The sequence below is a fragment of the Cheilinus undulatus genome, linkage group 14 (assembly GCF_018320785.1).
Source record: "Cheilinus undulatus linkage group 14, ASM1832078v1, whole genome shotgun sequence".
Classification (NCBI taxonomy): domain Eukaryota; kingdom Metazoa; phylum Chordata; class Actinopteri; order Labriformes; family Labridae; genus Cheilinus; species Cheilinus undulatus.
The window spans coordinates 2,478,928-2,496,651 of record NC_054878.1 but is presented as its reverse complement, the minus strand read 5'-3'; the positions used below and the strand labels follow the sequence as shown (position 1 = coordinate 2,496,651).

Below are 17,724 nucleotides of genomic sequence, written 5' to 3'. Positions count from 1 at the left end.
CTACGTTTAAACTCTAATCTCACCACCTTCCCTGACATTTCTTGTCATTATTAACCCATTTTAGCTGCTTTTTAAGTATTTCATTTCTGTTTCAAACAACATAAATCAAAGCCTCTGCAGACAGACAAACACTACAAAGAACTGACTCATTCACTCACTGAAATATGTTGAACAGTTTTACAGTGATTAAACTGTATCACACTCAATGGTGAATAAACAAGGCTGTTTTATTCAGAATGCACTGGATGTCAATTTTCATGAAAAACTGGGCAGGTATTGAAATTGTCTTTGGAAAATCAGACAGCTGATCAGTTAGGATGAACTTCGACATTAAAATGTGGATTTTATTTACTTTTCTTTGCACACATTGCACTTTATCAGAACAACAACCTACATTTACCTGTGATTAAATTAGGTTTTTTAATGGTTTGACCAATTTTGCTAAGTATAGCTGAGCTATAACTGACATGTGACATTTGAGACTGGTTTAAGAATAAAATGGTACAGCCACCGTGTTGCATTCAGGGATGGGACAATCAGGTCATCTGTCATAACTTGATGATATGAGTGTTGACCAAAGCTGATACAGTGTGTTGTAAATGTTTTCTCAGATTCAGGATACAAGCAAAGAGAGCTCAAGTCAGAGGTGTCTTTATCATGAGTTTATTAGAAAGTTATTCTAGCAAGAAGAGGAGTCTCACAACAACAATCACATCAGACAGCTGAGGGGAGAGTCCTGCCAGACTGTGGTCCCTTTTTATAGATTACAGGACAAGGATAAATGCTGTTTAACATAATAAAGAATTGTCATTGGACAAAAATATCTGCAGCGTTCAAACACAGTATTTCATAGGTGGAGTGACATCTGCATGGGTGTTGATCTTAGTCGGCACCATTTCTGCATTCTGCTCTACTTCTGCAAAAGTAAGATTCGTTAGAAAGTTGTCTTCGTGTCGTACAACTTCCTCTGTGAATGTGAAAACAAGTCAGGACAAGCTGTTCCTATCTTACACAGTTTTCTCTGTGAGCCACCGTTAAGTGTTGGTGGTTTCTTATCTGATGTCTCACAACCTAGAAGTTCCATGTCAGCAAAGCATCAGATGTGAAACAAATGGATTATATGAATATGAAGAAAATACATTTTCCACTACACAGAATAAAAAACACAGACTTCATACACCTATTTAACCAGATGGATCAAAGAACACTGAGAATGGGAGCACTGGTCTTGGTTTTGTCAGACCAAAGTTAAACATAAATGTTCATGAAAGAACACTGGATCATTTATCAGTATATACAGCTGAGATGTTGGCAGTAGTGATGGCTTTACACTGGACAGAACAGAACACAACTGAACAGGTAACAGTGTGTTCAGACTCTCTCAGCAGTGGTATCCTTACACTCCATGTCATCCCAAAGCAGAGCAGATGTTTGATATGAAATTACAGTTGGATGTCAGGTTCATGTGGGTTCCAGCACATCAGGGGATTGAGGGAAATGAAACGGCTGATCATCTAGCCAACCAGGCCCTTAGGCAAGATAAGACTATGAATGTGGATTTTAGTAAATCAGAGACTAAAGTGTTGATAAAAAAACCTCAAATTATGAGTGACTGGCAAAAGCTACAGGATGAGGGACAGAAAGGACGCCATTTGTAGAATATTCAGGAGAAAGTGGGAGGAATGAAAACAGGAGGAAACAGAAGAGAACAGATAATAAGTGGAAGACAAAGGATTAGACATGTAGAGTTAAATAAAACAATTAATCAGAAAACATCCGCTAGGTGAAAGTGTGGTCGGATTCCCCAATCTTTATATATATATATATATATATATATATATATATATGCAGTGCTTAACAAATTCATTAGACCACCCTAACCAAAGTAAGGCATTGGTAATTACCAAAATCATTTTTTATGTTTCTGCAATGGTTAATACACCAATATGTAGAAGCTCTTTAACCCAAATGATATTTTTAATTCTAAAATATAATTATTATTGTTATCCATAAATTTTCAAATTTACTGATTTACAAGGAAACTGAAAAAAATAGTAAAGCACATTAATATTTCTTGATTAATATGTCAGATTATAGTTATTTACTTGCATTCCTGAACACAAAAATGAGTTTTAGTGGTTGAATGTTATGCTTGATTCATTTCTGACTTCTCAGAGAAGCCCAGTTAGCCGGCTCAAATTTGGATGAATTCAGTTTGAAATTCCTCATTCCTGTTCGAAATGTTGAAATGTGGAGAGCTCACTGAAAATGAAAGAGTCTGCATTAAAGCACTTCATGATGCTGGATGGTCTCTGAGACAAATATGAGAGGTGGTCTAATACATTTTTTAAGCACTGCATATATATATATATATGTATATATATATATATACAGTGCTTATGAGTGCCGTGAAAGTGTGGTCGGATTCCTCAAATTTTTTTTCATTTTTTAAAAATTTTTAAATATTTTATATTCACTAATCACCACCTTTCCTTGACCCTGTGACGTTTAGTCAACGGCTTTTATAAAAGAGGAATGGTGGATAGGAGAGGACTTAGGAGGTATATTTCAGGACTTTTGGGATGTTCCCCTTGAGTCTCTGGTGGGAGAAGACTCCAGCCGGAAGTGACATGACAGTGCATACTGATAGTGACAGAAGTCACTATCAGTATGCACTGAGTATGCTAGAAGTGAAGTTTGTGGTCTGTCCGTCAGAGCTCAGCTAGCATGTGTGTATGTGCTAACGTTATCAGAGTAATGTTGTAGTTTTCTTTTCCTTCTTCGACTCTTGGATGTGTGGAAATGTCCGGCTTTGAGGATCTTAGAGCTTTATTCGGACGGAGGCTGCTCGCTGCGGTTATCAGAGACCTGAGAGGACGAGAAACCAGATCTGAATACGAAGAGGAGCTCCACCGCCAGAGGAAGCTGCTGGATGTGATTTTAATCCCTGAGATAAAGCTGCACAGAGCAGGTGGGTTGGCTGGATCACTAATGTGCTGTAAAAACGGTAGGATGACGTGCAGATGCAGTTATTGCAGAGAAGTATAAACCAGTTTAAACCAGTTCTGATGGTGGTGTGGGAGGGACGGGACTGGGACTTTTCAGGGCCATGTAGTGTCTCCCAGAGGGCAGCAGGGAAAACTGATGGTCAAAAATGCTCCAGCTGCCATGTCAGGAGACGGTGTTGTGGTAAAATGACTGAATGCTTCTCTCACAGCCAGTGAGAACATTTGTTGTTGAACAGGAAGAGTAACAGTCTGTTTCAGAGTGAAGCAGCCTCTCTCTCAGTAAAGTCTGGATCATTTAGCAGACATAAACTGTTGTGTTCCTCTGATACAGCTCTGTATCACAGACTACAGTCAGACTTTAGAGGCTTCTGGCAGTTGTCCTTCATAATCAGACTGAACAGTGGAGGAATGTTCTGTTTGACTGTAATGTGTTAGGCCTCACATAGCTTTCCTTATCCGGCCTTCTTCTTCTTCTTCTTCTTCTTTTTCGCATCCAGGCGTATCAGTTGGTGGTTCTCATATTGGCCAAGCAATGCTTTAACTGAAAAGCAAGAGATTCCCATTTCTGATCATTTTTTAAACAATGTGTTCCTCTCTTTTGTGTAGTTTCTACACTGAATCAGGGTGTGAGTAACTGTTTCTGGACTCCCACAAGCACATAGTCCACTGAGGTGTTTCCCAACTGTGTGTAGATACGTGTTTAACCCACAGTATCCCAGCTTCCATCTTGTTAACTTTACAACATCCTTTCGGTTTCCAGAAAAACAGAACAATTTCTTAACTGAAGGTTGAATACTAAAATAATGTCGCCCTCTTTTTTCCTTTTCCCAAGTTTCTTGCCACTCCTGCTCTAGCTCTTCTTTGACTAGACTTCTGTATTCTGTCTTCCCATACAGAACCTTTATGTTTATGGAAGTTAGTTAAAATTATGAATTAGTTAAAATCCCAGAATGGCCTGGAACCCACAATAGAATAACTTCACAGTTTAATTTTTCAATTCTAAATAAGGCCAGTAATATTTCTTTAACAAGGTCAGGACGAGCTGACACTTTGCTCTGTTTTAAGGACATCGAAGCTGCAGCGGAGTCCCAACAAATAACTGTTTTTTCTGGTTTGACTTCCTCTATTCTGTGTAATGCCCAGAGAATAGCCAACAATTCAGCTGTAAATGCAGACATACCATTACTAACTCTGTGACATATTCTTACGTCTAGTTGAGTCACATACACCCCAAAACCTGCCTTACCACTCTCTGGGTCTCTGGAACCATCAGTGAAAATCTTTATGTAGGATTTCATTGATACATTAATATACTTGTCAACCATTGTCCCAATGTCACTATTCTTATTTTGAGCCACGGATAAAAGTGACAGGTCAATTTCAGGTTCCTGCATAATCCAGTAAGGAACAGGAAGCCAACTCATTTGTTCTGCAGGTGACTCCCTGTCTATTCCCATTTTCTCAATTCGATCCTTAATGCCTTCCAAAAAAGGACGTTTCCTATTTTGTTTCAGAGACTCCCATGTCCCTTGAAACAGACGATCAGATAAAGGATTATGTTTTTTGCTCTGTACTTTTAAACAGTACTGAGCTCCTAGTTTTATGCATCGTAGTATAAAAGCTGTTCTATTTGGAAGGAAGTACAGTCCAGATTAGATTGGTTATTCAACCATTTAATGAAGCATCTCAATATGTAAGGCAATACATGAAAAGCACTCAGCTGAGGACTCTGTTCCGCTCGTCACGCAGGACAGCCAGAAAGAGCCTCTAACAAAGGAAGTTACAATGTTTTATACACTCTGAGGCAGTGCCCCTCGCTCGAGACAATTTTGCAGAAGTGCGCTGCACACTCATACAAAACAGGGGAGTGTGGTTTCATAGCTGGCTGCGCAATCCATATTTGGCGGATAGATACATCTGGTGACGAGAGGTCTCAGCTAAACTTAACAGACAGGAAACAAGATTGAGCTGCGTCTGCAGATAATATGACAGCTTACAAGTGCATTACAGTATAACAAGAACACTGCAGTATAATATTTTCACTAATATATAACAGTAGGTGCAAAGTATTTCACCCATCTCTACAAGCAAAGCTGGGACTGAAGAGGATAAAAGCTCCTGAACAGAGTCTTAAAGCTCCTGAACAGAGTCTTAAAGCTCCTGAACAGAGTCTTAAAGCTCCTGAACAGAGTGTTAAAGCTCCTGAACAGAGTCTTAAAGCTCCTGAACAGAGTCTTAAAGCTCCTGAACAGAGTCTTAAAGCTCCTGAACAGAGTCTTAAAGCTCCTGAACAGAGTCTTAAAGCTCCTGAACAGAGTGTTAAAGCTCCTGAACAGAGTCTTAAAGCTCCTGAACAGAGTCTTAAAGCTCCTGAACAGAGTCTTAAAGCTCCTGAACAGAGTGTTAAAGCCTTGGTTTGGACAGTGTCTAGTTTTTCTAAAAGTGTCTTGGCAGCAGAGCCACAGACAACACATCCGTAATCAAGCACAGATCTAATCATTGCTTGTTAAATCATGTGCGTGGTTCCTCTCTCTGCACCCCAGTCACAACCACATAAACTTCTCATAACATTCAGAACTTTTTCACATTTTTCAATAATTTTCTTAATCTGACATGCCTAGATAAGTTTTTCATCAAACCATACCCCTAAGAATTTAAATTCTTTAACCCTTTCTAGAGGGCAGCCATATGTACACAATTCAACACCAGGCATTTTTTTCTTAAATCCAAATACAATATACTTGGATTTAGAGGCAGAAATCTTAAAGCCCCACTTATCTGCCCACTCCTCCACAGAGTTCAGAGCCTTTTGGATCTGACTGATGGTGTACTGGACATTTCTCCCTCTTTTCCATATTTCCCATCATCAGCAGAAAGAGACAGTCCAACCCCCCTGCCAACGTTGCAGAAAATGTCATTGATCATAATGTGAAACAGCACTGGACTTGCGACACTTCCTTGGAGAGTTTCTTTATCTATTTCTACAGTTTGAGAACATTTTCCACCCACTCTTACTTCAATGGTTCGCTTCAACAAAAAGTTCTTTATCCAATTAAACATTCTTCCTCTAATGCCCAAGTCATACAATTTGATTAACAGCCCTTCTCTCCATAAGGAATCATAGGCTATTTCAATGTCCAAAAATACACTTACCACTATTTCCTTATTCATAAATGCTTTTTTGATATCGTGATCAATACAACAATAGGTTCCATTGTTGATCTGCCGAGCCTAAATCCACTTTGGTAGTCAACAAAAAGCCCCCTACTTTCCATAAAATAAACAAGCCTGTTTGTAACTATCCTCTCCATAACTTTACAGAGCACTGAAATCAGTGCTATCGGTCTGTAGGAACTTGGGCTCCAACATTCTTTACCAGGTTTCAAAATTGGTATTATAACTGCATGTTTCCATTCTAGAGGCAGATTTCCATCTTTCCATACAGAATTAAACAAAGAGACAATTTCCTCTAAAGCCACATCCTCTAAATGTTTCAGAAGTTCATGTTATTCTATTTCTCCCAGGACTAGTGTTTGCTCCAGGGAGTATCGCTTCCTTGACCTCTTTAAGAGTAAAGAACAGATTTATTGGACTACAGTTATCTGTATTAATTTCTAACTTCCATTGTTCTTTAAGCATAATCTCATTTCTCTTTTTTTCTCTTTCTGCTCCCAGATTAGCAGAGCTGTGCACTGTTTAAAAAATTCCACTAACATATCAGCTTTTTCTTCGCTGGTAACAACTTCTACGTGGCTTTCTTTCAAAACAGGAACAGAGATCTTCTTATACACCCCTGACATTTTGTGAATAGTTGACCAGACATATTTAATTGGGGTCTCAGGACCCAACGTCGCACAAAAATTTCTCCAACTATTTTTCTTTGCATCTTTTATCACTTTCCTTGCTGTTGCTCTTAATTTCTTATATTGTATTGCATAGCAGAACATTGGACACTTTCTCAACTTCCTATATGCTTTATTTCTATTCCTTACAGCAGCATCACACTCTTTGTTCCACCAGGGAACCAGTATTCGAGGTTTAGGGTTTTTCTTTAATGGCACTGTTGACTGAGCTGCTTTGTGAATAACTGAAGTAAGAGACTCATTCCAATTATCTACAGAACCCTCACTGTCAACTTATCATATTAAATGCGAAGCCTTTTCCTGGAACTCATCCCACCTTGCCTTGGAGAAGTTATATTTGTTAGGTCTCTCCTCTGCTTCTATTCTCAGTGTCTCTTCCAAATCTGCATGAAACAGGAAAATGGTCACTTCCAAGGGTATAACAGTTCAGCACTTCCCATTCCCCTACTCTGGCTAGGTTTGATGAGGCAACTGACAAGTGTTTTTCAATATATTATACCTTGTAGGCCTTCCATCATTATTCACTACCAAATCAAACTTATCCAACAATTCCTCCATCACCACCCCATTACTATCTTTGGAGTTACTTCCCCACAAAGGACTGTGAGCATTAAAATCTCCAACCCATATTATTAGAGGTTTGAATTTTCCAAGAAATTCCTCCAAATCAGGCAATAATAGACGATTACTAGGATTGTAAAAATTAATCACTGTTATTTGACCCTGTGATGTCCAAATCTCCACAGCTACATATTCAAATTCTGATTCAGCATGTATTCTTCTGTACTGAAGACCCGATTTAACATATATTGCGCATCCACCACCAGGCCTATCTGGCCTATCATATCTTAGACTGACATATCCTGATACAATGAAATCTAAGCAAGGCTTTAACCAAGTCTCCTGAATGCAAAGCAACTCTGGTGTATCTTTAAAAGCACCGACAAATCTCTTAAACTCCTGGCCATTTGTGATTAAACTCCTTGCGTTCCACTGTATGATGTAAAACATTAGTATGTTAAGTATCATCAACCTCCAGTGACTCCTCCTCCATTCTGTCGAGTTCCGTCACTGAACAGGTCCTGGACTGCTTTTCTGTCGTGTACTCGTGTAGCTGCTCTGGCAATAACTATTTTATGCCAAGGAATCTCACTTCTGGCTCCGACAAACACGTCAACCACAAATGACAAAGAGATTCCAGAGTCACGATCAACATATCGGAGGGTCATCATCAGCACTGTGCGCAGAGAGGATGTACTCCTTAGATCTCCGTTTGGAGTATTGACAGAAACTCTTATTTCTTTCAACGCGTTTCAGAGCCCCCGCATATGCCAAAGACATTTTGGACTTCTTTGGCTTTAAGAAAAGACACACAACCACGATAAGCCGCAGCATGATCGCCGCCGCAGTTAACACACTTTAAAGCCTGTGCCTTACATGATTTCACATCATGATCATCTCCACATTTCACACATTTACGTTTTCCTTTACACAAATCTGCCACATGTCCGAAGCTCTGGCATTTGTAACAACGTCGCGGCGGTCTGAAGTATTCTTTCACCTGAAAAGCCATACTTCCCAGGAAAACTTTAGAGGTCAGTGTTTCACTATCAAAAACCAACATCACAGGTGAATCCACACTTCCATTCTTTGGCTTGAACCTCTTTACCTCCACCACGTTTCCTCCTTTAACATTATCCAGAATTTCTTGAGTCATACCACCAAAGACTCCATAAATCACTCCCTTTGTTTTCTTTTTATTTCCGGGAACAATGCACTCCACTTTGACTACCAGCTTTCAGACTTCCTTCACGCTTTCGAACTGCTTTTGGTTTTTGCAACACACTCTGAGAAAACCGTTGGAGAGTATTTTGGCCTGGTATTCTCTACCTATCCTTCCTTCCGGAGCTGAGGTCACTTTTAAAGGATTTAGAGCCCTAAATCCTCCCTCTCCCTCTTTTTGGTCTTTTACTTTATACAACACGACAAATTCTTTGCTCTCTCTCACTTTCCTGATCTTATTGTCTCCTGACATTTCTGGTCTTTCATTGAAGCATCTCTTTTTTGACTACCACAAACATACTCTATAGTCTTCCACCCCCCTCCCTCAACCCCTGCCCCCCCATTTGCAGCCATAGGCTACAAATTACTCCCAACCAACCCCAAAATTAAATCAACACAAATAAAAGAAAAGAAGAGAAAATATATGTCAATTGTTCCAATAATGGCCAAGAAAAGTAGAGACACCACCACTGAAAGCACTCAGCACACTGCGTCTATCACCATCCAGGCGGACCAGACGCGACGAACCTCGCTTCGCTTATCCAGCCTCCAGTGTTTCATGCAGCTGCTTTGGGGTGGGGTGAGTTGTGTCACGCTTTAGTGATCCCCCAGGAGCATGTTCCTCTATTATATGTAAGCAGCTGACTGATGATGTAGTGAATTAGCTGACTGATGATGTAGTGAATTAGCCGACTGATGATGTAGTGAATTAGCCGACTGATGATGTAGTGAATTAGCCGACTGATGATGTAGTGAATTAGCCGACTGATGATGTAGTGAATTAGCCGACTGATGATGTAGTGAATTAGCCGACTGATGATGTAGTGAATTAGCCGACTGCTTTGGGATTTGGGCGCTCCTTAGCTTCCTTAGGTAGTACAGGTGTCGCTGTGCTTTCCCCACAGCTGAGGAGGTGTTAATGCTCCTGGACAGGCCCTTGGATATGTTTACACCCAGGTATTTAGAGTTAGTCACTCTCTCCACCACTTCACTGCCAATGGAAAGCGGAGAGTGGTCTTGTGGTCCGTTTCTGCGGAAATCCACAGTCATGTCCTTGGTCTTCTTGATGTTGAGAACCAAGTTATTGTCATCGCACCATGATGTTAAATGTTGCACCTCAGTCCTGTATGGTGTCTCGTTGTTGTTATTGATGAGACCGAGCACTGTGGTGTCGTTGGCAAATTTGACAATGAGATTTGTTGGAGAGGAGGTGGAGCAATCATGTGTATACAGGGTGTAGAGTAGTGGTCTGAGCACACATCCTTGGGGGGCCCCAATGTTCATGAGAAGTAAGGAGGAGGTATGCCCGCCAACTCTCACACTCTGTGTGCGGTTAGTGAGAAAGTCCATAATCTGGTTGCACAGGGTGTTGTTTTAGTCCCAGGTTAAGGAGTTTGGCTTGGAGTTTGTAGGGCCGGATTGTGTTGAAGGCCGAGCTGAAGTCGACGAAGAGCAGCCTCGCACAGGTGTTTTTATGCTCTAGATGTTCCAGCAGTGTATGGAGCACGATGGCGATGGCGTCCTCAGTCGACCTATTCTCCCTGTATGCAAATTGGTATAGGTCCACTGCAGATGGTATTGCTCCTTTAATGTGTCTAATGACCAGTCTCTCCAGTAGTGATGCACGATAAGTGTGTTTTTTCAACCGATACCGATAACCGGTAATTTCCTACTCCTGATGGCCGGTAACTGATAAGAACCGATAATTTTTTTCAATTGTTGATTAAAAAAAAAAAAAAAAAAGAAGTTTATTTGATGTTTTTATGCACATCTGGGGGTAAGAAGGGGTTAATATGTACTGAGCAAAGATATTTATAACTATTCTAACTGACATCATTTGTGTTTATATCAAAAAACAATTCTGACTTTACAGCTGTTATTTTTTTCAAACATTTGTGTACCTAAGTACAACATACACAAACAACTGACATACTTGTTCCCTTTATCCCTTGAAATACATTTAAGTATCTTGACAAGTGGTCAAATCTGACATTTCAATAAACTACAGAATTCAGCTGACTTAGACATAAAAACCAAATGATAACAGGCTGTCACACTTAACAAATGGAGATGTTTGGGGGTCTCATTTTTGTTTTTGCTGCATAAGTCAGAAATAGAGCTGATGTTTTACGTAAAGCTTAAAAATATGCACTGACATAAGTCATATCAGAGATAGGTTAAGAATGTAAATTCAGCCGTGGTCTTTGGGTAAACTTCTGTTCCTAATGTTGCTCAGACTGGATGAAACCACATCAAACAGAGCAGGCAGGGATACGTCTGTGAAAGTAGTGCTGGATCAGGAGACTGTCAGACTGATTTTATCACTATTAGCGTAGCCTTTGGCTCTGATGAACTTTCTGCAGCTTCCAGTGCCTGCTTAATCAGCACTTTGCCTCGTCTTAACCTTTGGCTTGGTCCTAATGCCCTGGACTAACCCTAGTGGCTACTGCCACTTCGTTTCAATGTCATTAGGATGATGGCGTTTTAGTGACTTAAAAGATCCGTTGTGTGAGAGTGGAGAATTCGAGGACTGTTTTCCACTCTTTGGGAGCTTTGCGGGGCAAAATTCATAAACACTGTTGTGTTATCCTCCCTGTATATACTAAAAAACTCCACCAGTACGGCTGAGGCTGCATCTTTCTTCTTCTCTGGTGGTCAACAGCGGTTCGTGTACTGCGGCGCCACTACTGTTTCGGGATGTGTAGTCTCGTGAGAAAGAAAACAAATGCTTTTGTTATCGGTGGATTTTATCGGTTAATATTTTATTATCGGCATAATTAAAATATGTAAAATATATGCAATATCGGCCAATAATTTATCGTTACCGATAATTATCGTGCATCCCTACTCTACAGGCATTTAGCAGGTAAGGAAGTGAGTGCCACCGGTCTATAGTCATTTAGACATGGGACATTTGACTGTTGGGGGATGGGTATGATGGTGGCTGCCTTGAAGCTGGCTGGGACCCATGCTGTGGACAGCGACAGGTTGAAGATGGAGGTGAAGATGTCCGTTAACTCAGCCTTGAAGGACCCGGCCCAGCACTCCATCTGGTCCAGCGGCCTTTCTGGTGTTGATGCTGCGGAGAGCGAGTCTCACCTCATGTGTGCTCAGGACTGGGGCAGTGTCAGTAGAGGTGAGGGGAGGCAGAGCAGGGTCAGTGTTCACCCTGTCACAACGGGCATAAAAGTGTTCTAAGTCCTCAGCTAAGGTGGGGTCTGCTGAGGTAGATGTAGGTCTGTTCTTATAGTCCGTAATAGCCTTGATGCCCTCCCATACCTGCCTGGGGTTTGTGGAGCTAGCAAATTTGGCCTCAGTACACTTTTTGTAGTGTAATTTGGCGGTATAGATGCCCTTCCGCAATTCAGTCCTGGCTGTGTTTTAAGCGAAGGGGTTCCCAGATCTAAAAGCTCTATTCCTAGCTCGGATTTGTTGTTTTACGCTTTGTGTCATCCAAGGTTTCTGATTTGGTAAAACACGAACTTGTTTCCATGATGTAACGTTCTCCATACAGAAGTTGATGTAGTTTAGAATAGTTGTGGTGTATTCGTCCAGAGAGTCATGTGAATGTGTGCCCTTCCCTTTAAATACATCCCACTCTGTATGCTGGAAACAGTCCTGGAGCATAGGAATAGCATCCTCTGTCAATGCTGTCACAGTTTTAACAGTAGTCCTGGTTCTTTTGATCTTGGGTGTATACCGTGGATGCAGCAGAAGTGAGAGATGGTCTGATAGTCCAAGGTGGGGAAGGGCCTGGGCCTTATATGCGTCTGCTATATTGGTATACACCTGATCCAGAGTCTTTTCTCCTCTAGTAGCACACTTCACATGAAGAACTGTTTTTAAGTCAGCGTGATTGAAGGATTCAAAATTAGTTTCACAGCCTTCCTTTGTGTGTCTTTTTGTTTTTCAGTGGTTCCAGTAGATGAGAGCTGTGTAGGAGCAGGACCAGCCAGGAATTCTTTACCAAAGGCTTATGAAAAATCTGAAGACTCTTCTGAACTAGAGGCTGAAGGCAGTGATGATGACTGGGAGGACACCAGAGAACATCAGTCACGTCCGAACTCTGAAGTTATCCTCAAAGATAAGAGCTCAAAGACTGATAACAAATCACATAGCTGCTCTGAATGTGGTAAAACATGTAAAACCAAACAAAGCCTGGAAAGACACAAGAGAACTCACATAGGAGAGAAACCCTTCAGCTGCTCTGTTTGCTATAAAAAATTCACACAAAGTGGGAATTTGAAGGATCACATGACAAGTCATACGGATAAAAAACCATCTAGCTGCTCATTGTGTGGTAAAACCTTCAAGACAGAACACAAACTGAAACAGCACAAAGGAACTCACACAGGAGAGAAACCCTTCAGCTGCTCTGTTTGTGGTAAAAGATTTACACAGAATGGGAATATGAAAATACACATGAGAGTTCATACAAATGAAAGACCATTCAGCTGCTCAGAGTGCAGTAAATCTTTTAAGTTCAAAGAGTCACTGACCATACATATGCGTAGTCACACAGGAGAGAAACCCTTCAGCTGCTCTGTTTGCGGTAAAAAATTTACAGATAGAGGGAATCTGAACTTGCACATGAAAATTCATGCAGATGAAAGACCATACAGTTGCCTTGAGTGTGATCAATCTTTTAAGCGTCAAGACGCTCTGACCTCACACATGTTGATTCACACAGGAGAGAAACCCTTCAGTTGCTCTGTTTGTTGCCGAAAATTTACACTCCGTGGAAATTTGAACATGCACATGAGAGTTCATACAAATGAAAGACCATACAGTTGCCTTGATTGTGGTCAGTCATTTAAGCTCAAGGGCACACTGACCTCACACATGTTAATTCACACTGGAGAGAAACCCTTCAGCTGCTCTGTTTGCAGTAAAAGTTTTAACAGGTATGATAGTCTGACTAAACATATGCATTCTCACTCAGGAGAGAAACCCTTCAGCTGTTCATTGTGTGGGAAAACCTTCATTCAAAATGTTCATCTCAAGTCTCACATGTTGATTCACAGTGAGGAGAAACCCTTCAGCTGCTCTGACTGTGGTAGAAGATTTAACCACCAAAGTAGTCTTACACGCCACATGTTGAATCATAGAGAAGAGAAACCCTACAGCTGTTCTGTCTGTAAGAAAGAATTTAATCATGAGTCTGGATTAATCAGTCACATGGCTTCTCATAAAGAAGAGAGACGCTTCAGCTGCTCTGAGTGTAGTAAAAGATTCATGACAAACTCACGCCTCACCAGACACATGGTTGTTCACTCAGGAGAGAAACCCTTCATCTGCTCTGAGTGTGGTAAAAGATTTAACCGAATGTGTAGTCTGACAGATCACATGGCACGTCACAGAGGAGAGAAACGCTTCAGTTGCTCTGTTTGTGACAGAAAATTTAGTTGGCCTTCTGAGTTGCGTGGTCACAGGTGCGTTGGCCAAAATGCTTTAAAGAGTAAATCACTTAACTGCCCTGAGTGTGGTAAAACATTCAAAAAGCAAAGTCTTCTGATCGCACACAGAAGGATTCATACAGGAGAGAAACCGTTCAGCTGCTCCTTGTGTGGTAAAAGATGTAGCCATAAATCGAATCTGAAAAAACACGTCAGTTCACACAGGAGAGAAACCCTTCAGCTGCTCTGAAGGTGGTAAAAAATTTACCTGCAAGCCTTTGTTGTCACGTCACGTGGTAATTCATGGTGGAAAGAAACCCTTCAGCTGCTCAGTTTGTGATAAAAGATTTGCTTTAATGACTTATTTAAAATACCACATGGTAATCCATAATGGAGAGAAACCCTTCAGCTGCTCTGTTTGCAGTAAAAGATTCACTCAAAAACATAAACTCAGCTTACACAGGTTGAGTCACACAGGAGAGAAACCCTTCTGCTGTTCAGAATGTGACAAAAGATTTACTCATGAGTCTGCTCTGAAAAGTCACATGAAACTTCACAGAGGGAAGAAACTGTTAAGTTGCTCATAGGCTTTGTTCACACGGCTGCAGAGTGGCCCAACTCAAATTTCTTTTGCTCACATCTCTCCATTTAGGCCAGAGACATGGGACTCTTCAAACTGTTAAGTATTAACCTCACAGCAGCAGACCAAGCCTGTAGGGTCTCACCTTCTGTCTCTCCTTGCTTCTTATGCCACCCTTCTTTTCTTACTGATCAGTGAGTTCCCCCTTGCTCTTTGAAACAGAGTTATTTTGGGTTATGTGGTAATCTTCCCCTATAAAATCAGATGACCCTTTAAGGTCCTGACTTGTAGCATTTATAGGAACTGACACAATCATGTCATTGGACATTACTATAACTGTTTCAAATGCTTGTTTGAAATAATAGGACCAAAATACTAAATGCAACCTGCATTAGTAAATTGCTTTTGTGTGAGCAGCCATCTTGGTGAAGTTTTGCAAGGCATTCTGTGAGATTTCCAATAGCAGAGTTCGGATTGTGCCTCTAGAAAATCTCAGTCTCAATCTCAGAGGACTTATTCATCAACTCTTGTAGAAAGATGAACTCATTGAAGCCGTATGGACTGGCCTGGATCACTTCTGCAGGACAAGGACAGGCTGTATTCACACAGCATGACTCCAGAGTCTAGAGGGTGATACATATCCTTGCTTTGAGTGCTACACTGTCTTGGTTTTGTTCCAGATTACATATGTGAACATCTGATCAGTCAGTGAAGTGTTAAAGTGTGATCCTTACTGTACAGCCATGAAAACAGTATGACTATGATGACAAGATAATAAAACAAATGATTTCTAAGCCTGATTTAAGCTTCTGTGTCAAATCTTGGCCATAGTTTTCACCATAGGTGCATTTATCCCTGAATCCTAGGCAAGAGGCCCACAAACACAGCTGATAAGCACCTCCTCAAAAATGTAATGATGTTGAAATCATGCAGTGTTGCAGAGAAAGCACTAATGGAGCAGGATGTAATGCTCACTGTGGTGCAGCTATGGCAGAAGAATAAAGCAGGCTTTGTTCAAACGTCACACATGGAATAATCTTTACTTCTTGTGGAACAGCTAATGTTAAATGTGTGACAAACTCCTGATTTGACTTTGAACTTCAGTCATTGCTGTAATCTGAAATGTATTACTTAGATTAGTAGGTATATCATATTTAGTTACTTGGAGTTCTGCTGTTTAATTTTACCTTTGAATGTTTTTGTATATTCCATATAATTTTTTAAAAACAAGGCTGGCTGCTCACTAGATCTTTGTTTCTCAACTGGTGGAGCATCAGGACCCACCATCAGTTCTTCATTGTGAAATAGTGACCCAAATTTCAGGTATTTTTTGACCAGTTATATTTATTTATTGAAAAATAGAACAGTTTGTACCTCGTACAGTACCAGACATGTTAAAAATCAAAGAGACGGGACAAAACAAGCATGTTTTCAAAAATTCAGTTATTCTGGGTGAATATTGTCTGAACTCAGAAAAAGATTTTAGGTTATGCAATACCAGATTCTGTGAAACTATTGTATTTTGGTTTGTTTGCAGAAAATGTTTCTAAAAAAGACTGGTATATGTGTAAGATACTTCTTGTGGCTTGTAAAAAATCAATTCCAAGAAGATGGTCTAAACCTGAGCCCCCAAACCTCAAGGAATGGATGGAAATAGTAACAGAAATATACACAATGGAAAACATAACGCTTTCACTTCAAAGGAGCAGATTTTACCAAGAAGTGATTCAAATGGACTCAGTTTTGCTGCAGAGGACAGGAACGCTATCTTTGTTTGATTTAGGACTTTGATGGACTCATTAAAGACTGAATGATTATTATGTCAACTCAAATATGCCCCACAGATTGTTATTTTATCTCTGTTTATGTGCATTGGTGTTTTACCTTTTTTCTTAAGAAATGCAAAAACTGACAAAATAAAGAGTGCCAAAAAAAAAAACTGTTTTAATGAGTTTCATGGACTTTTTGGTGCAATGTGTGCTTCCAGGAACACCTTCACGACCCACTGAAAAGGGCTTCATGACCCACTTTTGTGTCCCGACCCACCAGTTGAGAGAACCACTGCACAGGTGATTTCAGGTGGTGTTTGGCCAGATTTGTCCCCTCATGATCAGACTGATATGACCTGATTTAAGGTTTGTTGCAACAGGTTGTCTTGTCCAAATGACCCTCAAGTATGTGGATGTATCACTGTTCCAAACCTAGTCAGAGCCTCTCAAGTCCAGAATCAGAAATGTAAAAATGCTTCAATTTCAATTATTCCAGTTTAGACTGCCTCTAATGGAATCACCATAATGGTCAATGAGAGTGAGCAGACTGGGTAGCATCACCAACCTGATGTGTTTCACAGCTCACTATGTAGCCAGTCTGATAAATGCGTGGTTATATTATCATTTATGGTTTTCTTTTCTCTACATAGAAGTTGTTTCTGAATTCCTTGGCTGAATCTCCATCTCCTCCCTAAACCCTGAGCCCTTATGGACTTAACTGACTGCACCTCTGACTGATGAGGCTGCAAGGGCTCAAAGTGGTGGACGGAATGGGACAGCCCTTTGTTTTCTGTTGACAGTTGGCATCTTGCAGAGGTAGAAACAAAAATCAAAACAAGTGTGCCTCACCTATAGACCTATTTCCTCAGTGGATGAAGGCTGAAAATTCTTTTGTTGCAGTGTCAACACTGATTGGACCTTCCATGTTTTTTGTTTCCTTTTTCGCTCTTTTCACTTTGCTTTTTATAGGGTTTGATAGCGAGCATCCCCAGGCAGTCCCTGTCATACGCCCCAAAGCTTTGGACTATGGGTAATTCCCTCACGCTGAAGTCTGCAGATATGCCACCTCATGGAAAGGGTGCTTGAAGGGCTCAAAAAGTCTGTGAGAGATCCCTCAGACAATGGGACGGCCCTAAGCCCTGACAGACTCAGTGGGAACGCGCCTTTAAGTCAGTGAGTGTGTGTTAAATCACAAGCCTTCACTCAGCATCCCCATACCTGACTACCTTGCCACTCCTGCTCAAGCCAGGCCCCCAACATGATAAAAGCCTGTCAGCAGGCCTGCACTTCCTCTTTCCTTCAACCCAAACAGGAGCAGAGAACCAA

The 17,724-nt window shown here is 40.8% G+C and overlaps 2 protein-coding genes across 2 annotated transcripts in view; one reads left to right on the top strand and one right to left on the bottom strand.

Annotated features, from left to right (window-relative positions):
• LOC121521899 (oocyte zinc finger protein XlCOF6-like) overlaps positions 1–17,724 on the bottom strand; it is a 310,080-nt gene that overhangs the window by 161,649 nt on the left and 130,707 nt on the right. The window lies entirely within an intron of this gene.
• LOC121521900 (gastrula zinc finger protein XlCGF57.1-like) lies at positions 2,686–16,551 on the top strand. Its single transcript, XM_041806102.1, has 2 exons — positions 2,686–2,971; positions 12,567–16,551. The coding sequence occupies exons 1-2, from the start codon at positions 2,803–2,805 to the stop codon at positions 14,297–14,299; spliced, it is 1,902 nt and encodes a 633-aa protein (XP_041662036.1). The 5' UTR covers positions 2,686–2,802; the 3' UTR covers positions 14,300–16,551.